Raw genomic sequence first — 22915 nt, 5'->3', positions numbered from 1 at the left:
TTCATTTCTGTTGCAAATTATTTTCAAAATTACTTTGAAGCTTTAAGTTTCTTCAGTTTTTTTTTTTTTTTTTTTTTTACAGAAATGTCTTTGGTGGCAATTTGTTTTGAAAAGTACTAAACTTTGTTGAAAGCTCAAATTTTAATTGAAATATACTAAATCTTGTTGAGTGGTGATTTCATATGAAAAATACTAAATCGTGTTGAGCAGTGATTTGATATGAAAAATACTTAAAAGTTTGAATTATTCATTTTTTGGGGGGAAAACTTATCACTAGGATCAGAATTTCATCCTGAATCCAAATACTTACCACTAAATAAATTAGGTTACTTTAAAGTCACCTAGTTTCAGAACTTAATCTAGTTTTGGGTGAAGCTGTACAAAATGGGTTTTCCCTGTTTTGTTTGTTCTTGTTTCAGAACTAAGATACAGTGTAGAATTTGGACTTTGGTTATATTTAGTCTAAAAGTTAGAAAAGTTCAAATTACTCAGATAAAAAAAATATCATTTTCAACTGTTCTGATTTGTATATTGCCAGTTATTAGAAAATATCTACATGCAAGTCATGTGAAATGTCTACATGCAAGTCATGTGAAATGTCATATTATACTGCAATAAACAGATTTATAAATTATGATAAAGCAAGCAATAACTTTTTCAGGACTCTTGGTGTCTGACCATCAACATTAAGGTGCTAAAGCTGCAATACACTATGCAAGTATTATGCATCTAAAAATATGTAGAAATGCAGCAAGAGTTATGTCATCCAAAAGACCAAAAAGAGAAGATTTTGCAACTATTTTGTATCCAATAAAAAAGAGAGTTTCTTGTATCAGTAAGAAAACAAGTATCGACTGGAGGTCTTTTTGCTCAGAAGTTCTGATGGCTTGGCAAGGAATCCAAGAACCAATAGGAGGGCAGGGTGTTGAAGTTGAAATCAATAGAACTTTAATGGCAAGAAGAAAGTAACAGAGGGGAAAGATTTTATGACAAGTTTAGGTTTTTGGTGGAACACAAAGAGAGCAAAAAAAAAATTATTGTACTCCTGACTGATGGCCAAGAAGGCTTCCAAAGAAACAAGGGAACTTTAATTCCTGTTATTAAAAATATATCAAGCCTGGAAGATTATTTACAGCAATAAATGGGGAGCTTATAATACACTGTCCAGCCATGATTATACTCATTACCAAATCAATTGTTCATTCAATTTTGTTGATCCACAGGACTGTTTGATTCATACACAAAATTTAGAAAGTCTGTGAAGACACTTCAAAAAGCACTCCAAAACACCAGGGATGCAAACAGCATAACATTGAGCAGTATGTGTCCTGCTTCTTATTTCTGCAAAATTTTGAGCGAAAAGACCAACTTCATAATTTTTTGATTGAAGCTGCAAAGCTCTATCCACCCTGGAATCAATAGGGCCCCTAAAGCCGTGGCGTATCCAGGATTTTGTTTTTTTGGGGGGGGGGGGCGTCAGTCTACCGTTTTAGAGCAGTCATGTGAGCAAGAAAATTATCTATCAGAGTGCAAGATTTCAGGCGGGAGGTAGGGGGGGTAGCGAGGTAAAGAAATTAAAAGTACACACTTGTCATGAATATTTCCTAGTTGTAGACTTTTTTTTGTTTAAGAATGGATGACAATATTTTGCCAACAAAGTCAGAATTAAAAAAAAGAGTTAGAAGCAGTGAGAATTTTTATTTTGGGTGAGTAGTTGTTTAGGAACTGCCACAAAGCGGCAGAATTTAGAAAATATAAAATAACGAAGTGCATTAATCCTTATATTTGCCTATAGGACCCTTGTTTTTGAGAACCAAATAAATAAAAAATAATATTATATCAAAGACAATTGCCCAGAATTTGGTTTTGGAGGGGTAGGGCCTCAGTCTACCTATTATAACAGCCATGAAAGCAAGAAATGTATTGATATTAACGTTGTTTACAGAGGATACAGCATAATTAAAATTTAAAAAACAGAATCAACTGCACTTAGAGAAATGAGCAACAAAAGACGACCTAACCTCTCACAGTAATAGCCACTGGTCTTTTTTGGCTGCAAATCAATCAAAACTTGGTCAGCATTGACCTGGATATTGTGGTTCAGGGTCATGTGAGCTAGTCCGTTCAGATGCTCCTTGCCCGTGGAGCTCTGCAGATAGGTTTTTAATTGCTTGAGACAGCTAAAGCTCCTCTCAGCAGAAGCATTAGTCACTGGTAATGTCTGAAAAATCATCAAAAGCCTTCAAATGCATGGGAAAAATCTTGCATTGCATGACACAAGAGTTGAAGCAACAGTTGATTGTTTCTCAGACTTTCCATGTCACTTCTGTTTCCAAAGGACTGTTTTATTTGAAAGTTTCAAGACAGGGTAAATACTTATCATACTCCTACTAAAGCGTATGCTACGTTTAATAGCAAAGGTTCTCTGTCAAGAGGAACTGGGGGGAGGGGTTCAAACCCTTCTTATATAAGATTAGTTTTTTGTAGTTTTGTTCCAACTTAATTACATAAAGTTTCTTTAAGTTTATGCATATGAGCTCAATTTGTAATTTCATACAGAGTTTGTGCTGCAGTGCCTTAGGAATTTTGTGCTGTATTTTTCAGCATAGCTGCAAATATTTTTTCCACGCTGCCCATTTGCATTGAGCTGATGTGTAATACCAAAATATCTAAAAATTGATATTGATTTGGTGCATACGTGTCTCCAAGCATCTTTTTTTTTTTGCTTTGGCACAAGTTATTTTCTAATTATAGTTATTTATCATAAGCTGTTCAATTGTTCTATGACGAAAACAAGGAAAGTCAGCCATCCTTTCCGCCAAAAGATGTGTGTCTTCTTTTTTTGAACTTATTTACCATAAAACCATTGTTTTAAGTTTTGTATCTAAATTCGCCTTAAATTTTTTTTAGAACCTGAGGACGCACTACCAAATGATGATAAGAGTCTGTTTGGAAGTACTAATCCTTCTTTAATACGTAAAGAGGAAGTTTTCATAGAGAAAAGTTTTTTTAGAGACGCATGTGCAATGCCTGAACCAGATTGCCGCCCTCTTAAATTGAAGCCAGATAGTAATATGGACGATGGTATATTTTTTGTATTAACTTATTTTTACAATATATAGCGGTGGGTGCCGTATCATGAGGGGTTACCGGGTTCAAATCTACTTATACATAGGCTCTCATTAAGGCCGTATCCTGGAGCATCGGGTTTCTGTGATGGGCATTTAACCCCCATGCCTTTTCTAGATCATTAAAAAATTTGTTATTTACTAAAAAAAAACAAAAAACTTTTAATTTTAATTTTATTTTAAAAAAATGTATTATTATTCATATTGCGGATAATTTTTTATTTAGTAAACTAATAAAATTAAAAAACTTTAAAATGGATTTTATATAAAGTGAAGTGAAAGCTGTGTTCTGGTCTTGAGGTTATCAGCCCTCCTCGTGTTATTTTTTGCTCGTATTGCGTTTGACTCGGCTATTTATTGTAATTTTTATTCAATTTTGAATTTAATTTTTTGTATTGATTGTGATTTGTGATAGTTTTGCGCTTGGAAGATTATTTGCTTTTTTTGATCATTCTTGGCTTAATGGAGCTCTTTTCTTGTCTCTGAAAATCTTTTTTGAGGGAAAAGTATATTACATTAAATTCCGTTCGTTTTTTATAGACACTTGTTAGTATTTCTCATGGAAAAAAAAAATTATTTTTATAGATCTATAATAATCAATAGTATGGGTGGCTATTTGTATGTTGGAGAAACTTTTTCATCCGTTTAATAATCTTGACACAAACAACATTTTTAATTTAATTTTTCAGCTTCTAAAGTTGACCTGAAAAATAAAACTTAATATCATTCCCAAGATGTATCTCTTTGACAACTTGGATACACTTACACTCTTTTTATTTGGTTAAATTTTAAGAGCAGAAGTAGTAATAGTAGTATCCCCAAAAGTTTTAACTTAATACCACTACTCTTTCTCGATATATTGCTGATGGGTCTTATTGGCAACCATAAACACAATGTCTTTCGATTTATTTCTAAGCGACATTTAGTTGTAAAGCATAATGGGCCAGTTGCATAATTGTGAGGATTGACGTGCCTAACACCCCTTAAGATAAAGTATCTGGACCATTCTACGATGCTGAACAAAATGGGTGTCTCAAAGGTTTGACTGAATGCGTTTGGTAAATGAATGGGCGTGAGAGAAGGGCTACTTGCCATCCAATCCCTTTTTACTCTTAAAAGGGGTACCATAACTTTTAATTTTGAATTCAATTAGCCTCTTTAAAAGTTTCAATGATATTTCTGGCTATTCTAAAGTAGTGCTGCCTATGATATTGCTTATATGACCTTTTGAAAACCTTCTTGCATATATTTTTTTCCTTTAATTGAAACTCCTAAACGTTCCCTAAAGAGTTTCATCTTAATACCCTTAGCGTCATTAGTTACATTAACTGTAGTGGTAGTATTGAAAGTATACATATAGTGCCTTCTGGCTAATTCAAAATCCCCCACAACTTAAACTTTAATTTCTAAATTAATAACAAGTTGACAATTCGAGGAGGCTGACATTCCCAAAGACATAATTACTGGACCTTCCAATAATGCGGATGCAAATAGTTCTCTTACAAATTTGATTGAATGCGTGTGGGAAATGAGGCGGGCTGTTCTCTTTTAACTTTTGACTCTTAAAAAGGACATTAGATCTTCTAAATTCCATTCGACTAAGCCACACCTGATCCGAAGTTTACTTGATCATCCGTTCCGTAAGAACCTTATATGCCCCGGGCATAACTTACCACCCTTGCACCTTGGCTTTGAAAAAAATGTGCATTGTCAGTTTAATATACATTGCTGATATTTATTCCTTAGAACCTTAATTAATTTTTGATTTCTTAAAGTTATAAAAGTGAAAACATTTAAAAGAATTTTTTCAATAAAGTACAAATTATATTCTGGTTTGTCGAAACTATAGGGGTTTGGAACCCTACTCTTATTAATTTCTGCTCGTTTTGAGTTTGAAACAAGCAAAAATTAATATTTTAATTTTTCATCCTCAAAGACATAATTCCTAGAACTTTCAACTATGTTGAACAATGGCTATCTCAAAATTTTGATTGAATGTGTTTGGGGAAATGGTGGGCGTGAGAGAGGGGCTAGTTGCCCTAGCCCTAGTCTTATCAATTTCCAATCGAATGAGTCCTTTTTGAAGTTTCTACAACACTTTCTATTAAAACCTTATAGGCCTCCAGGGCATAACTTACAACCCTTGCCCTGAGGGGTGTGGGCGGAGGGGGGGGGTTGTCATCCTCAATAACATATTTTCCAGAACTTTCAACTACGTTGAAAAAAATGGCTATCTCAAAATTTTGATTGGAAATGGAAAATTTTTGGGAAATGGTGGACATGAGATGGAAGATAGTTGCCTCCAATCGCTTTCGACTATTAAAAAGGGAACCAGCCCTTTCAAACTCCAATTGAATGGTCCCTTTTTGAAGTTTCTAGGACAACGCTATCTATAAAAACCTTATATGCCCCCAGGGCATAACTTACAAGTTTGCCCTGAGAGGTGTGGGGGGTTTGTCATCCTCAAAGACATAATTTCAAGAATTTTCATCTATGTTAAATGAAATGGCTATCTCAAAATATTGATTGGATGTGTTTGGGGAAATGGTGGGCGTGAGAGGGTGGTTAGTTGCTCTCCAATCACTTTCGACTATTAAAAAGGGCACTAGCCCTTTCAATTTCCAAACAAATGAGCCCTTTTTGAAGTTTCTACGACAACGCTTTCTATAAAAACCCTAATATGCTCACAAGGCATAACTTACAACCCTTGCCCTGAGGGCTCTGAGGAGGTTATCATCCTCAAAGACCTAATTTCCAGAACTTTCAACTACGTTGAACAAAATGGATATCTCAAAATTTTGATTGCATGTGTTTGGGGAAATGGTGAGCGTGAGAGGTCTGTAGTTGCCCTCCAATCACTTTCAACCATTAAAAAGGGCACTAGCCCTTTCAATTTCAAATCGAATGAGCCCTTTTTGAAGTTTCTACAACAATGTTTTCTATAAAAACCTTAAATGCCCCCAGGGCATAACTTACAACCCTTGCCTTGAGGGCTGGGGGGAAGGGGGTTGTCATCCTGAAAGACCCAATTTCCAGAATTTTCAACTACTTTGAACAAAATGTCTATATCAAAATTTTGATTGGATGTGTTTGGGGAAATGGTGGGCGTGAGAGGGGGGTTAGTTGCCCTCCAATCCCTTTCGACTATTAGAAATGGCACTAGCCCTTTAAATTTTCAATCGAATGAGCTCTTTAGGAAGTTTCTACGACAACCTTTTCTATAAAAACCTTATATGCCCCCAGAGCGTAAATTACAACCCTTACCCTTAGGGCTGTGGGGAAGTGTCCTCCTCAAAGAAATAATTTCCAGGTCTTTAAACTACGTTGAACAAAATGGCTATCTCAAATTGTTGATTGGATGTGTTTGGGGAAATGGTGGGCGTGGAAGGGATGTTAGTTGCCCTCCCATCACTTTCGGCTATTAAAAATTCCCAAGCCCTTCCAATTTCGAATCAAATGAGCCCTTTTCAAAGTTTGTACGACAACTCCTTCGATGCGAAGTGCCCTGGTCTAAAAGAAAGAAAGAAAGAAACCTATGATAAAACTTTTTTTTATGTAATACACTCACAGAACCCTATTGCAGAGGTTGCAATGGCTTCAGATGGGTAGAACGGTAGAAAAGCGGGTAGAATTTACGCAGAATCCATGTGAAGAATAATACCCCTCTTTGTCCACCCAATATTTTGTAGTAAAAACAATAACTAGAACTAATTCAACAAAACTACAGTTCATTGAAAACTTTAACTAAATTTTCATCTTTTGTCCAAATTTTAATTACATTCCAACTCTTTTACTTAAGACTTTAGTGTTGTATTATGTGATTTGTTATCTAGACCACTGTTTGATCTGTTTTGGCTTGTCACTAATTATATCTTATTTCATATTTATTTATTTTCTGTTAACCTACGACTATTGTACATTATATTATTCATAACAATAAATAAAAATAAGCAATCTATGTAAAATAAAAGGAATTGGTATATAACAAATTTAAAAGCTTAGTATAAGCATGTTGAGACCAATTTGCAGCATTCCATTCTGATTTTTTCATATTCCGTAAGTCTCTTTAATTTACAAGAACATATCTAATCGGGCATGTCGTTTCCAAAATTAGATATGAAAAACAATTTTTTTTTTTTCAACTGAAACTAGGGAGCAACATCAAAACTTAACTAACTTATGTATGACCAAAAATAACCCTTTATCATTACCCATGCTCTTAAAACTTCAGTCGACAATTCGTGTTTGATGGCTTGGCTTATGTAATTGGACAAAATATAATCATTTGATAGGATCTGGCATATTTGGTACTGAACCATCCTAATGAATTTTCTCCAGTGTTTGAATTATGGTCTTAAACAATTTGGTTTGAGCGCAATTAATGCTTGATTCCATTTTAGATATAACGAGCCTGTTGAACTACGATCCCAAGTCCTTTCCAAAGCTTGAGAATCTAGCTCTTGAAGAACTAGCAGCTAGTTTTCTGGGTGATCTTTCTCTCAGAAAAGACTTGGCACGTCGATATCAGTGCTTTCACCAGGAATCAAGTATATTGTCTTCATTAGGGTTAACAGAACCCAAATATATTGACACATACGTGAGACATCGACTTGAAATACTTCCTGGTCTTGTTGGTGAAAAATTTCGCGAATATTTTCTGCGAAAATTGTTTGAAGAAAGACTTCAAACAATTTTCGCAATTCAAACAATTGCTCCTTCAATCTATGATATATTTTTGTTTGAATCTTTAAATGAAGTTGGTATTAGACTGCGCGACTGCGAGCTGAAAGAGGTGCAAAATATGTGTGATATAGTGACTGTTAGAGCTCCAAACTTGCGTGTGCTGAAAGCTAAAGTTAGCTCCAGTGCCAGGCTTTCTGATTTTGATTCACGTCTGGAAGTGCTTTTCAAATCTTTAAGCAAATTAAAGTGTCTTGAAAGTCTGACGCTTGATATTGGTGTAGAGGTGAAACCCCATTTGTTTTCAATCCTTGGAGTAAACTGTCATAAACTGAAGCATATAGTGGGAGTACCTGCAAACATGGAATCTGCAGCAAGGCTACTTTTCCAGAATCCGGAAAAAATCTTTCCTGGTCGTGGGAAAAGTCTTCAGAAAGTTTTAAAAACTTCTTTGAAAGACTCTCTCCTAACACCATTAGCGCGAAACCTTGAAACTTTGATTTTTGAGGACGAATTTGAAGGTACAAATGACATCAAGTTCTTGGCAAATATATTGTTCAGCCTGCCTAACCTAAGGTATATACTATTTTATTTGAATCTCTGGTATTTGTCTTAATAGTAGTGCTATTGTAGTAATGTATATGACCTCTATCATGCCTCAAGGGCGTATCTGACGTTTTCACACTTCTAGGATAATTGCTAAAAATGTCCCTGAGCACTTCTCAAAAAGAGGATCAGCAGGCTATATATCTTCAGTCACTCTTTGATGCTCTTGATTTACATGGCCCTTTTGATCTCCCCTTTGAGAACAATTTACTTAGTAGTTCGGTAATTATTTGAAAAGTATATCCAAAAAGTAATGAGATTGATCACCATAAGATGTTTCAGTCGTCACCAGAGTGCCCTCAAGGGGGTATATCGGTGGTAGAAGTCCTATCCAATCATTGGTAGTCACGTCTGAGCAGTGAGAGGTTGAGGATGGACAGTTGTGCAAGGTGTGTTTTTCATTTTGGTCACGCGTTAACAAACGGAGCGGACGGTTTGACAGCACCACGTCATCAAATTCTACGTTCTCTTGGATGAAACGCCTTCAGGGACTCTTGCATTGATTGAACAAGCCTAAAAAGATTTGCACGTCAAAAGAATGTTTTTTGTTGTTATTAGGACTTTAAAAGTGGGCCTGAGATAGTTGAGGGCGAAGATCGACATGGACGGCCTTTAGTGAATCCTCTGGATAAAACCATGTAAAAAGTTAAAGAACCCTAGAAATCTAATCGTCGATTCAGTCTGCAAATGATAGCTCAAAACTTGAAATGTCCAAGTCATTGGCACCCTATGTTGTAGCCTAGAATCTCAACCTGAGAGAAGCTCGTGCAAAATTGGTGCCAAGAATGCTGAGTGATGAACAAAAACAATGACAATTTTACCTCTGCCGTGAAATGATGGGGGTTGTGGTAGACGATGTAATATCAGGTGACAAAACATGGTCTTCCAAGACAACCGTGGGACCAAATATCAGAGTTGGTACATTATGAGATCTTCGTGCCCTAAGCAGGCAAGAATGCAAAGTTCAAGCTGAAAATCCTGTTTATAGTCTTTTTGACAAGCTTGAGGTGGTAACACTGAGTTGGTATCTATAAATCGTCAACACTGCTTTCTTCAAGGTTGTCCTTGTGAGGCTGCATCAAAACATGAAGAGGAGAAGACGAGCGATCTCGCCTGTCCGTTGGAGCTCCACCACCACCATGCTTTCAGCTGCACTGTCTTCTATGTGATGTCATACCAGACCCGGGTAATGGTTGTAACGTTGCCACAGACTCTGTATACCTCTAATTTAAGCCCAGTACCGGTAAACGTTTTTCGGACCCCAAGCTGAAAACCGCCCTTAAAGGTCACCATTTTGACATACGTTGCCGCCATCCAGAAAGCTGTAACCAACTCTTTAAAACAAATTTTGCGAGCCAACATCCAGGTAGCACATAAATTATAGGAGTCGAGTGGGTAGGGGTGCATCGGCGCCCGAAGAAACTATATGGTGATGTTATGTTACTGCAAATGTAAATAATAATTGGGCTTTGTTTATAACCTCCGGGGAAGTTAAAAATCACCCAGCAGAATGTGACAAATTAAGGACTATTTAGGAAAATTAATACATTGCTCGTGCATTATGCAGTATATCGAGTGAGCAATGGGGCAAAATATTCGTTTATGTATCACAACATTGATATTTCTCTTGTGATATACTCTTGTGACTGCATGTCCATTAAATCATCGCCTTGACATGCTTAGTGCATGTTTTTCCTCAGCTCTAACAACTAAACTTTTTTTTTGTATACCGTGTTGTTTTTCACGCACGTCACACATAAATTTATGTAGGTTACAACCATTTCCCTTGTGGTGTTTCTGTACTTTGATTTTGTCTCTTTGTCCGTAAGGTTTCTAAGGTAGAAACCGACCATCCATAAGATAAAAACCTACCATCATGCCTAATGGCCATTTGTAAAATTGAGCCGGCAAAGAGAAAGTATGACAAATAAAAAGAATTTGGTATAGGAATTCTAACGAATTCCCCCAGTCCAAAATTACCCCTGGAAATTTCACCCGCGGAAACTCACCTCCCCACGAAAAATTCTCAGCGTGGAAAATTCCCCCTCCCCGAAGAATGTCTGTATACTTCCCCTTAAACACTATACATGAACAGTGGGCAAATTTCATAACTTACAGCCCTTTCTCAACGGGATGTGAGGGGGGGGGGGGTCATGTTATATCCAAAGGCATAGTTGTTGGACCTTACAACTATGCTGAACAAAATGGCTATCCCAAAATTTTGATCAAATTTGGGGGGGAAAGGAGGCATGGGAGGGGGGAGGGCTAGTTGCTCTCTAATCTTTTTGGTCACTTAAAACAGGCACTAGAACTTTTAATTCCCGTTCAAATGAGCCCTCTCCCGATATTCTATGACCATTGAATATTGTAACCATCAGTAACTTTCTAAGAAGTGGAAGCTAGTAAATTAATAAGTCAAATTTATCTGGAAACAGCTTAATTCTAGGACCTATGTCCTATGTCCTATTAATTCTATGTCCGGATTTTTATTACATCCGCTTCTCATAAATGACTGCTGTTGATGATGATCACTCTAGTTTTGATAACTCTACTCCTATTCAAGTTTAATGGCTTGAGAAGGCTCCTCTAAATGTTTTAAATTTAATTGATGACTCATCTGGGGACCCCACCTAATATCTCTTCTTTGACTAGTAATTCTACTGCTAATTGTGTCTATAGATATGACTTGACCAAAAATGTAAATTCTGGTATTAATTTCTCAGTTCTTCATTTAAACATCCAAGGACTCTGTTCTTCTCTAAATAATTTGAAGTCTCTCATAGCTAATTCTTCTCCTCATATTATTGGACTCTGTGAAACATTTCTCCACAAGGGCAATCCTCTTTCACTCTAAAGATCCTCTTTCACTCTCTCGTTCAACCTTATATGTACTACTGTCCAACAGTATGGCTATCAACATTCTCTTTTTTTAGCTTCTTTCAAAATAAATAACAAAGCAATTAAATTAGTATCTGAAGTGACAGGCCACCTCAGCATGAATTTATTGGATGGTCAATCCACACACATCTTTCTTTCTTCTTGTTTCATTTTTAAGCATTTTCATGGACTCCTCCTTAATTTCTTCCAATAATTATATCTTTTAAATTCTGAATTATGTAATGAATATTGTGCTTCTCTTTCTCTCAGACATGACATGAATATGTTCATTCACAAAATCAAACCTATAAGGTCAGATTTCAATCCAGTTTTATGTTGTGCCTCCATCTGGAATTCCCTACCAGTTAAAATTTGGCTATGCCATTCTTATGGACAATTTAAAAAACAGCAAACCAACCATCTCTTGTGCCTAGATAGTTAGTTCTCTCCTCCCTTCTTTTCCCCCTTCTATCTTTCCTTTTCAATTTGTTCAATTCATTTATTCTGATTGGCATGGAAATTTATGGTGTTGTTTAGTTTTTTGTTTTTTTTTCTTGTCCTTCTGTTTGGTTTTAGTGCTATTATTTAATGTTATGTTTAGTCTCCCACTCTCACAGGCCAAAGAGTCTTTGTGGGGGTCTAAAGTTCTGTATTTTTTTTCTGTGTTTCTTTCAAATAAATTGATTGATTGATTGCTTCGATATGATCATCCCTGTGGTAAATAAAAACAAAAAATTAAATATTTTTCTACAACTAAACCATTAAATCTTTCTTCTGGTGACAAATACCAAAAATATTTTCCTTTGTACAGATAACATTGAAAATAGAAATTACAATGAAATAAAATCTTGAATTGCTGCGCTTTCAGCAATTAATATTATTATATATCAAATATTCAGTTTAATTTTATTAGTTCTTTCCAAGGACTGTTCAAGACATATAGTTTTCAGTAAACCGTAAATGACAGAGAGAATCTAAAAGGGCAAGAGGGGAGAAGGCGGCTGCTCTTTGTACCTTTTTCAATATGCCTTTAAATTTTCAACTTATAACCTTAAGCCTTTCCTCAGATTTTACTGTTGTGTACTTATGAAAACCCTCCTGCACTATGTTTTTTTTTTTTTTTGACATCCCCCTCAATATTTTCTAAAAAATTTTACTTTAGTATTCTTAGCGTTTTTGGAGGCTCAGGATCAAACCTGCCACCTTTCCTTAATAGCCAACCTTGTATCTAAACAATGGGCAACTCGTACAACTTTCAGCACTTGTCCTAGGGGCTGTGGGGCTAAGTCATCCCCGGAGGTACAGTTATTTGACTTTATCAACTAGTTTGAACGAGATAGATATTTCAAAATTTTGATCTGATATCTTTGGAGGTAGGGCAGATAAAAAGGGAACCGGAGGAGATGTGGTTGCCTTCCGACCACTTTTTAACATCTCTCTCATCACGCTCTGAAAGCTTAAAATAAATGCGATCAGCTGTCCTTGTGTTATTGCGGATACACCTTTTTAGATAAACAGGTATATGTAGTATCTTTAGATTTAGTGTAACATACCCCTCAACATTCCCCGAAGTTTCACCTTAATACCCTTAACCTTTTGAACACACTTAGATTAAAAAAGATCCTCCTTTTTTGTAATAATAAATCTTCCATGTAAAAAAGGGCAAATTGCATAATTTACAATCCTTCCCCTGGGGGCTGTGGGGGCATTGAATCCCTGGAGGCATAGTTATTAGACCTTTTGACTGTTATGGACAGTCGCTTTTCCAAAATTTTGATCAGTGACGAGAGGAGGGAGCATCTAAAAAGGGCAAGGGGGGCTGGATACCCTCCAGTAGCTCTTCAAGATCTCATAAAAATTTTTACTGAATGCCCTCAGCTGTTCCTTAGATACTGATACTACGTCCTTCTATTAATCAGCACACACACAGTGTGTTTGTGTTCAACATCTATCTCCAAAGCTGTGGGGGATATGTCATCCCCATATGCATAGTTATTTGTACTTTTCACTATTTTGAACAAGATATATTTTTCAAAGTTTTGATTAAATATTTTGGAGGGATTGCAATTAAAAAGGCATGGGAGGGGGCTGGTGGCCCTCCATTCACTTTTCAACATCCCCTCCAACATGCACTGTAAGTTTCAACTGAATACCTTCAGCCGCTATTAAAATATTGTAGATCTTCCTTTTTGATAAAATGGATGCATATAGTGCCTTTTGATTTAGCATAACATAACATACCCCTCAACATTCTCCAAAGTTTCACCTTAATGCCCTTAGCCTTTTCGGATACACCCAGAAATAAACGTGACTTCAACTGTGACTACTTGTGACTGCTACTACTGCTGCTATCGAACTAAATCAAAGAGCTGTTTCCAGGTGCATCCATACTTGCACTTTACTGAAAGAAAAATAAATTTAAACGTTTTCTATTTTATAACTTTAATAAATACAAAGTTATCCAGACCTTTAGGAATAAATATAATTATATATTAAACAGTCAATCCACATTCATTTGTTTTTTTTTCGGTAATCTTAGTTATAATTTTTTTTTTTTTTTTTTTTTTTTTTTTTTGAGAAATAAAAAGACATTAGCTTAAAAGATTGTTTTTAGTAAGAATAAATTATGTTCTGGTCTTTATGGTCTTTAGAAGGCAAAAGAGTGTTAGTCCGCTTCCTCTTTGGGGTAGTTTTTGGTTGTTTTGAGTTTGACTCGGTTATTTATTTAATTTCTGTTCGCTTTGGGTTTCATTTGTTTATTGATAGTGATTTATGGTTGTTTTACGCCTGAAAAATTAATTAAATTTATTTCTTTGGTTTAATGTAACTTTACTTTGCGTTGAAAACTTTCTTTCGTGGATTTTTTTTTTTTTTAGTTATCTTTTCATGCGGTTAGAGAGGAAGTGTCTTCTCACGCAAGACACCTCTGGTCTAGTCTGTATGATTCAATAAATTGTTTTAGATATTAGACAGCCTAGAGAGACCATTACCCCCCCCCCCCCACGTCCTGTTTTATTTTTTATGATTTCAAATTTATATTTGTCTAATATGCGGCATATTTAAGTCCATTTTTCCCTTGCCATAACTATTAAATCTGTTGATTTCTTGAATATTTTTAGGAAAATGAATATTAATCCAGATCATGCGGTTGACTTATTTCGATCCATGAATTCATGCAATGTAAAAAAGCTTGGTCCAATTGGCTTAGAAACGGTTATGGTTGAAGGAGGAACTATTGATACGCTGCAAAACATCAAGAATGTAGCACCAAACATTGGATCATTGGAATTAAGTAACTTCAGTAACTGGGGAAAGAGAAACAGGACGCCTCCTGTTTTTAAATCTGTGAGTTTTGTATATTCTTTTCTAGGCCTTGGTTCACCAGGCTGAGGGGCAGGGGGGCCTATTCATGTAAATGAAGGAGGGGGGGCTGGATTTTTCGCCTTTTTAAAATTAAGATGTAAAATGGTACTTTTCAAAACCTAGGAGGCGGGGCATTAAAAAAAATAATGAAAATACAAAAAACAGTATTTTTTAAAATTTAACGGGGACCAATTGCCTCTCCCCCTACCCTTTTAATTGATGCCCTGGTTGAGGAGAGGAGGTTATCAACCCACCTCTTTTAACCAAGAATTTTGAATTTTTGTTTATAAAACCAATAGTGCAGAGCACTGTAAAAAGATTTATTGTTAAATCCTGGATCCGCCATTAGCATCAACAGATGCTATATCTCAAAAATCTAATTTCAGTCATAAACATATCTTTGACAGCAGATCTATCAAATATCCAACTGTACAAGAGAAAAACCCAAGAGACAAATCTAAATGTGTTTAGTTTATAAACTAGTGAAAAACCTTTATAAGTGGCCTTTTTCACTTCTAGCGAGAGATTGATATTTAATTTTCTGGTTTCTAGTCAAGCAACTCCCAGCAGCAACAGTGTTAAATCTGCGCACGCCCCTGCTACTATGAATGAATGAATGGTTTTTATTGCCCATCATCAAGCAAATTACAAAGATGGAGTAGAAAGAAATAGATACGGGAAAAAAACACACACATAAACATAAGAAAAAAAAGACTTCTAACAACACTGTTCAATAAACTTAGAGCTGCCATTAGTGAGGTACTATGGTGCGATTTTATACTTTTCTGAAACTATTTAAATCTTTTTCTTTTCGCTCTATTTTTAAAATTAATGACACTATGTGTCCCCTAGATCCTAAATCATGTATGTCCGCCTCGTTCACTTTTTACAAAGTGTTTTTTTTCTTCTTCTAGATTATTAATGATTTTTCATCATCCTAAGAACCCCAACAGAGAAGCACATGCTTCACTCTAATCACCTTAGCCTTTGTCAAATTTCGTGAAATTGGCCTCCGTTAATACCCCCGAAGTATAAGCCTCCAGAAAGACCAAAATTAATTTCAGTTTCAAAGTTTCAAATTTAGCAATGAACGTTCAATGCACTTGTATTAAAAATGAATAAATTCTCTGGTTAGTCGAACAAAGCTACAAGGAATGAAGAAAGGTCAAGGAATGTCTTTCCAAATTACTTTTGATGACGATATTTTTCATCAAGAAGACTTAGAAGAGATCCAAAACACCTCGCTCTTTACGCTTAAGTTTTTTAGTACTAAAAGAAGCTTCTTATTGTTGTAATTAAACGAATATAGTGTTTCAGGAATCGTTCTTAATGAATTGGGACAGAATTCAAACTTTAGCGTAAAGAGCGAGGTATTTTGGAGGAGCAACCCCCTCATATACGCAATAATTTCTGTTCGTTTTAAGTTTTAATGTTGCTCCTTACTTTCAGTTGAAAAATCTTGTTTTTTTTTTATTAAATTTCTGAACCTTGTTTAAATAATGCCAGGAAATCTGGCTACTCCTCCATGAAAAAATCCTCCATGAATAAATCCAATGATTTAATCTCTAGACAATTCAATCCTGGTGAAAATTTACCTAGGACAGTTACCCTGAACATCTTCACACGTAAAGTTGAGTCGGCAATGGGAAAGCAAGACATAAGAAGAACTTCGTATAGGAATTCTGGCGAATTCGCCCCCTTTGGAACTTCCATCTCCATGTTATCAATGTGGAAAATACCACCAGCAGACAACCCCCCCGAAAAATGTATACATACCTCCCAATAACAAATACTGTTCGTAAACAATGGGCAAATTTTATAACTTAAAGATCTTTCCCCAGGGGCTTTAGGAGGGTCATGATATCCCCAAAAGCATAGTTATTCGGTCTTTCAACTAGGCTTACTGAACAAAATGGCTATCTCAAAATTATGATTGGACGATTTTGAGAAAAAGGGGCATGGGAGGGGGCCTAGTTGTCCTCCAATTTTTTGGTCATTTAAAAAGGGCACTAGAACTTTTAATTTCTGTTCGAAAGAGCCCTCTCACGATATTTTAGGACCACTGGATCGATACAATCACCCCTGGAAAAAACAAACAAATAAAGAGGCATCCATGATTTTTCTTCTGGCAAAAAATACAAAATTCCACGTTTTTTCAGATAGGTGCTTGAAACTTCTGCAGTAGGGTTCTCTGATACGCTGAATCTAACGGTGTAATTTTCATTAAGATCCTATGACTTTTAGGGGGTGTTTTCGCTTTTTTGAAAAATCAGGCAAATTTTCTCAGGCTCGTAACCTTTGATGGTTAAGATTAAACATAATGAAACTTATATACTTCAAATAAGCATAAAACTGTAATTCTTTTGACATATATCTTGGTATCAATTCCGTTTTTTAGAGTTTCGATAACTATTGAGCCAGGTCGCTCCTTACTTTACTTTTCGTTACCACGAACTGTTTGAACAAGTGAAAACACGTAAAATATATTTTGTGTTACCACATCCTTTTGGTAACCTTAATGCGTATAGAGTGTTTCTATTTACCTCAAGACCCCCTAAATGGTCCCTGAAAGTTTCACCTCAATATCCTTAACCACAGTAGAAGTGGTAGTCGTAGCAGCCGTAATAGTAGCAATTGTGGTATCATGCATACAATGCCTTTTGGTTAGTTTAACATTCTCCTCAACATGCCCTTGGTCAATCGATCATCCCCCCTCATCATTTCCTTTAAAATTCCAGTTTGATATCCTCAGTCATTCCTTATTTTTTCTCCTTTCGACAACCTGCATGCACATAACATCTTTTGATTTAGTTCATTATTCCCCTCAATATTTTCTGAAAGCTTCAATTGAATGCACTTTGTCTTTTTGAACACCAAAGGTCAAACATGGTCTCTTTCCTAATAACAAATACTATATATAATATACTATATATACTATATATAATGCTATATATATCCCCAACCCTAAAGGGCCCCCTACCCCCGGGCCCCCAAAGGGTGCACTCTCCCCCGGGCCCCTCCCCCAGGGCCCCCAAAGAGCCCCCCTCACCCCCGGGCCCCCGAAAGGGCCCCCACCCCCGGGATCCCCAAAGGCCGCCCCTCCCCCCGGGTCCCCCAAAGAGCCCCCTCCCTAGTTTAGAGTTTTAGTTTGATATTAGCTTACAGTTTTAGTTAGAGTTGTATTTCATTTTAGTTTTAGTTAAGTGTTTTTGAACTTGTAGTGTAGTTTTAGCTAAACGTTTTAGCTTAAAATTTTAGCCTAGAGTCTTAGCTTAGAGTTTTTCGTTGCACTTTTAGTTTAGTTTAGTATTAGTTAAGAGTTTTAGTTTAGAGTTTTAGTTTCTTTTTAGTAAAGAATTTAGTTTAAAGTTGTAGTTTAGTTTTAGTTTAGAGTTTTAGCTTAGAGTCTTAGCTTAGCGTTTTAGTTAGAGTTATAGTTTAGTTTAATTTTAGTTAAGAGTTTTAGTTTAGACTTTAGAGTTTTAGTTTAGAGTTTAGAGTTTTAGTTAAATTTATAGTTTAGTTTAATTTTTGTTAAGAGGTTTAGTTCAGAGTTATAGTTTAGTTTTAGTTAAGAGTTTTAGTTTAGAGTTTCAGTTTGGTATTAGCTTACAGTTTTAGTTAGAGTTATAGTAGTTAAGAATTTTAGTTTAGAGTTTAGAGTTTTAGTTTAGAGTCTTAGCTTAGAGTTTTAGTTAATAGTTTTTGTTTAGAGTTTTGAGTCTTAGCTTTGAGTTTTAGTTAGAGTTTAGAGTTTTAGTTTAGAGTCTTAGCTTAGAGTTTTAGTTCTATTTATAGTTTAGTTTAGTTTTAGATGAGAATTTAGAGTTTTAGTTTAGATTCTTAGCTTAGAGTTTTTGTTAGAGTTATAGTTTAGTTTAGTTTTAGTTCAGAGTTTTGGTTTAGATCTCTAGTTTAGTTTTAGTACAGAATTTTATTTTGGAGTTGCAGTTTAGTTTTAGTTAAGAGTTTTAGTTTAGAGTTTAGAGTTTTAGCTTAGAGTTTAGAGTTTTAGATTAGAGTCTTAGCTTAAAGTTTTAGTTAGAGTTATAGTTTAGTTGTAGTTCAGAGTCTAGAGTTTCAAGTTAGACTCTCAGCACTTAGAGTTTTAGTTAGAGCTATATTTTATTTTAGTTTTAGTTCAGTGTTTTTGAACTTGTAGTTTAGTTTTAGCTAAACGTTTTAGTTTAGAATTTTAGCCTAAAGTCTTAGCTTAAAGTTTTCCTTGCACTTTTAGTTTAGTTTAGTTTTAGATAAGAGTTTTAGTTTAGAGTTGTCGTTTCGTTTTAGTAAAGTTTTAGTTTAGAGTTGTAGTTTAGTCTTAGTTAAGAGTTTTAGTTTATAGGATAGAGTTTTAGCTTAGAGTCTTAGCTTAGAGCTTTAGTTAGAGTTATAGTTTAGTTTAATTTTAGTTAAGAGTTTTAGTTTAGACTTTAGAGTTTTAGTTTAGAGTTATACTTTAGTTTAATTTTTGTTAAGAGTTTTAGTTCAGAGTTATAGTTTAGTTTTAGTTAATAGTTTTAGTTTAGAGTCTCAGTTTGGTATTAGCTTACAGTTTTAGTTAGAGTTATATTAGTTAAGAGTTTTAGTATAGAGTTTAGAGTTTTACTTAACAGTCTTGTCTTAGAGTTTTAGTTAGAGTAATGGTTTCGTTTAGTTTTAGTTAAGAGTTTTTGTTTAGAGTTTAGTGTCATAGCTTAGAATTTTAGTTAGGGTTTAGAGTTTTATTTTAGAGTCTTAGCTTTCACTTTTAGCTCTATTTATAGTTTACTTTAGTTTTAGTTGAGAATTTAGAGTTTTAGTTTAGCGTCTTGGCTTAGAGTTTTTGTTAGAGTTTAGAGTCTTAGCTTAGAGTTTTAGTTCTATTTATAGTTTAGTTTAGTTTTAGTTGAGAATTTAGAGTTTTAGTTTAGAGTCTTAGCTTATAGTTTTTGCTAGAGTTATAGTTTAGTTTTAGTTAAGAGCTTTTAAGAGTTTTGGTTTAGAGTTAATAGTTTTAGTTTACAGTTTTACTTTAGAGTTTTAGTTATAGTTTTAGTTTTAGTTAAGAGTTTTAGTTTAGATATTTGAGTTTTTGTTTTGAGTTTTAGCTTAGAGTTATAGTTTAGTTTTAATTCAGAGTTTTAGTTGAGAGTTTTAGCTTAGAGTTTTTCTTAGAGTTATAGTTTAGTTTAGTTTTAGTTAAGAATTTTAGTTTAGAGGTGTTGTTTAGTTTTAGAAAAGAGTTTTAGTTTAGAGTTATAGTTTAGTTTGCTTTTAGTTTAGAGTCTAGAGTTTTAATTTAGAGTGTTAGCTTAGAGTTTTAGTTAGAGTTATAGTTTAGTTTTAATTCAGAGCTTTAGTTTAGAGTCTTAGCTTAGAGTTTTTCTTAGAGTTATAGTTTAGTTTAGTTTTAGTTAAGATTTTCAGTTTAGAGGTGTTGTTTAGTTTTAGATAAGAGTTTTAGTTTAGAGTTTAGAGTTTTAGTTAGAGTTATAGTTTGGTTTAGTTTTAGTTTAGAGTCTAGAGTTTTAATTTAGAGTGTTAGCTTAGAGTTATAGTTTACTTTAGTTTTAGTTAAGAGTTTTAGTTTAGACTTATAGTTTAGTTTTAGTTAAAAGTTTTAGTTTAGTTTTAGTTTTAGTTAAGAGTTGTAGTTTAGAGCAGTTGTTTAGTTTTAGTTAAGAGTTTTTGTTTAGAGTTGTTGTTTAGTTTAATTTTGGTTAAGAATTTTAGTTTAGAGTTGTTGTTTAGTTTTAGATATGAGTTTAGTTTAGAGTTTTAGTTTGATATTAGCTTACAGTTTTAGTTAGAGTTATAGTTTAGTTTAGTTGTAGTTCAGAGTCTTTCAAGTTAGACTCTCAACACTTAGAGTTTTAGTTAGAGCTATATTTTATTTTAGTTTTAGTTAAGTGTTTTTGGACTTGTAGTTTAGTTTTAACTAAACGTTTTAGCTTAGAGTTTTAGACTAGAGTCATAGCTTAGAGTTTTTCATTGCACTTTTAGTTTAGTTTAGGTTTAGATAAGAGTTTTAGTTTAGAGTTTCAGTTTGGTATTAGATTACAGTTTTAGTTAGAGTTATACAGTTTTAGTTAGATTTATAGTAGTTAAGAGTTTTAGTTTAGTGTTTAGAGTATTAGTTTAGAGTCTTAGCTTAGAGTTTTAGTTCTATTTATAGTTTACTTTAGTTTTAGTTGAAAATTTAGAGTTTTAGTTTAGAGTCTTAGCTTAGAGTTTTTGTTTGTTAAAGTTATAGTATAGTTTAGTTTAGATATTGGAGTTTTAGTTTTGAGTCTTAGCTTAGAGTTTTAGTTAGAGTTGAGTTTTAGTTTGATATTAGCTTACAGTTTTAGTTAGTGTTATAGTTTAGTTGTAGTTCAGAGTCTAGAGTTCCAAGTTAGACTCTCAGCACTTAGAGTTTTAGTTAGAGTTATATTTTATTTTAGTTTTGGTTAAGTGTTTTTGGACTTGTAGTTTAGTTTTTCCTAAACGTTTTTAGTTTAGAGTTTTATCCTAGAGTCATAGCTTAGAGTTTTTCCTTGCACTTTTAGTTTAGTTTTAGATTAGAGTTTTAGTTTAGAGTTTCAGTTTGGCATTAGCTTACAGTTTTAAATAGAGTTATAGTAGTTAAGAGTTTTAGTTTATAGTTTATATTACTATCTTCGAGTTTTACCTTAGAGTTTTAGTTAGAGTTATAGTTTAGTTCAGTTTTAATTCAGAGTTTTAGTTATACAGTCTTTGCATATAGTTTTAGTTAGAGTTATAGTTTGTTTTAGTTTTAGTTTAGAGTTTCAGTTTGATTTTGAGTTTAGTTTTAGTTTAGAGTCTAGAGTTTTAATTTAGAGTGTTAGCTTAGAGTTTTAGTTAGAGTTATAGTTTACTTTAGTTTTAGTTTAGAGTTATAGTTTAGTTTAGTTTTAGTTAGGAGCATTAGTTTAGATCTCCAGTTTAGTTTTACTTAAGAGCTTTAGTTTAAAGTTTATAGTTTTAGTTTACAGTTCTACTTTAGAGTTTTAGTTAGAGTTATAGTTTTAGTTTAGTTTTAGTTAATAATCTTAGTTTAGATATTGGAGTTTTAGTTTTGAGTCTTAGCTCAGAGTTTTAGTTAGAGTTATAGTCTAGTTTAGTTTTAATTCAGAGTTTTAGTTTAGAGTCTTAGCTTAGAGTTTTAGTTAGAGTTATAGTTTAGTTTAGATTAAGCTAAGAATTTTAGTTTAGAGGTGTTCTTTAGTTTTAGATAAGAGTTTTAGTTTAGAGTTTAGAGTTTTAGTTGGAGTTATAGTTTAGTTTAGTTCTAGTTCAGGGTTTAGAATTTTAATTTAGTGTTAGTTTTGAGTTTTAGTTAGAGTTATAGTTTACTTTAGTTTTAGTTAAGAGTTTTAGTTTAGACTTATAGTTTAGTTTTAGTTTAGAGTTGTAGTTTAGTTTTAGTAAAGAGTTTAGTTTAAAGTTGTAATTTAGTTTTAGTTAAGAGTTTAGAGTTTTAGCTTAGAGTTTTAGTTAGAGCTATAGTTTAGTTTAATTTTAGTGAAGAGTTTTAGTTTAGAGTTTAGAGTTTTAGTTAGAGTTATAGTTTAGTTTAATTTTTGTTAAGAATTTTAGTTCAGAGTTATAGTTTAGTTTTAGTGAAGAGTTTTAGTTTAGAGTTTCAGTTTGGTATTAGCTTACAGTTTTAGTTAGAGTTATAGTAGTTAAGAGTTTTAGTTTGGAGTTTAGAGTTTTACTTTAGAGTGTTAGCTTAGAGTTTTAGTTAGAGTTATAGTTTACTTTAGTTTTAGTTTAGATTTATAGTTTAGTTTAGTTTTAGTTAGGAGCATTAGTTTAGATCTCCAGTTTAGTTTTACTTAAGAGTTTTAGTTTAAAGTTTATAGTTTTAGTTTACAGTTCTACTTTAGAGTTATAGTTAGAGTTACAGTTTTAATTTAGTTTTAGTTAAGAGTTTTATTTAGATATTGGAGTTTTAGTTTTGAATCTTAGCTTAGAGTTTTAGTTAGAGGTAAATCTTAGTTTAGTTTTAATTCAGAGTTTTAGTTTAGAGTCTTAGCTTAGAGTGTTAGTTAGAGTTATAGTTTAGTTTAGATTTAGTTAAGAATTTTAGTTTAGAGGTGTTATTTAGTTTTAGATGGGAGTCTTAGTTTAGAGTTTAGAGTTTTAGTTGGAGTTATAGTTTAGTTCTAGTTTAGGGTCTAGAGTTTTAATTTAGAGTGTTAGTTTTGAGTTTTAGTTAGAGTTATAGTTTACTTTAGTTTTAGTTAAGAGTTTTAGTTTAGACTTATAGTTTA

At 33.8% G+C, this 22915-nt stretch overlaps 1 protein-coding gene across 2 annotated transcripts in view; it reads left to right on the top strand.

The window, feature by feature from the left end:
* LOC148954892 (uncharacterized) overlaps nt 1–22915 on the top strand; it is a 415568-nt gene that overhangs the window by 146611 nt on the left and 246042 nt on the right. Inside the window, exons 1-3 of one of the 2 annotated variants that reach the window (XM_089107976.1) lie at nt 2907–3084; nt 7529–8384; nt 14411–14636. The exons of the other annotated variant lie outside the window; for it this stretch is intronic. Coding sequence (XP_088964102.1) covers nt 3027–3084; nt 7529–8384; nt 14411–14636 — 1140 coding nt within the window. The 5' untranslated portion in view covers nt 2907–3026. Of the gene's footprint in view, nt 1–2906; nt 3085–7528; nt 8385–14410; nt 14637–22915 lie in introns of those variants that run through there. 2 annotated transcript variants of the gene reach the window in all.

Source organism: Artemia sp. Qi Xiang Cuo, chromosome 2 (assembly GCF_049724085.1).
Source record: "Artemia sp. Qi Xiang Cuo chromosome 2, ASM4972408v1, whole genome shotgun sequence".
In the NCBI taxonomy this organism is placed as follows: domain Eukaryota; kingdom Metazoa; phylum Arthropoda; class Branchiopoda; order Anostraca; family Artemiidae; genus Artemia; species Artemia sp. Qi Xiang Cuo.
This window is presented reverse-complemented; position numbering and strand designations above follow the sequence as displayed.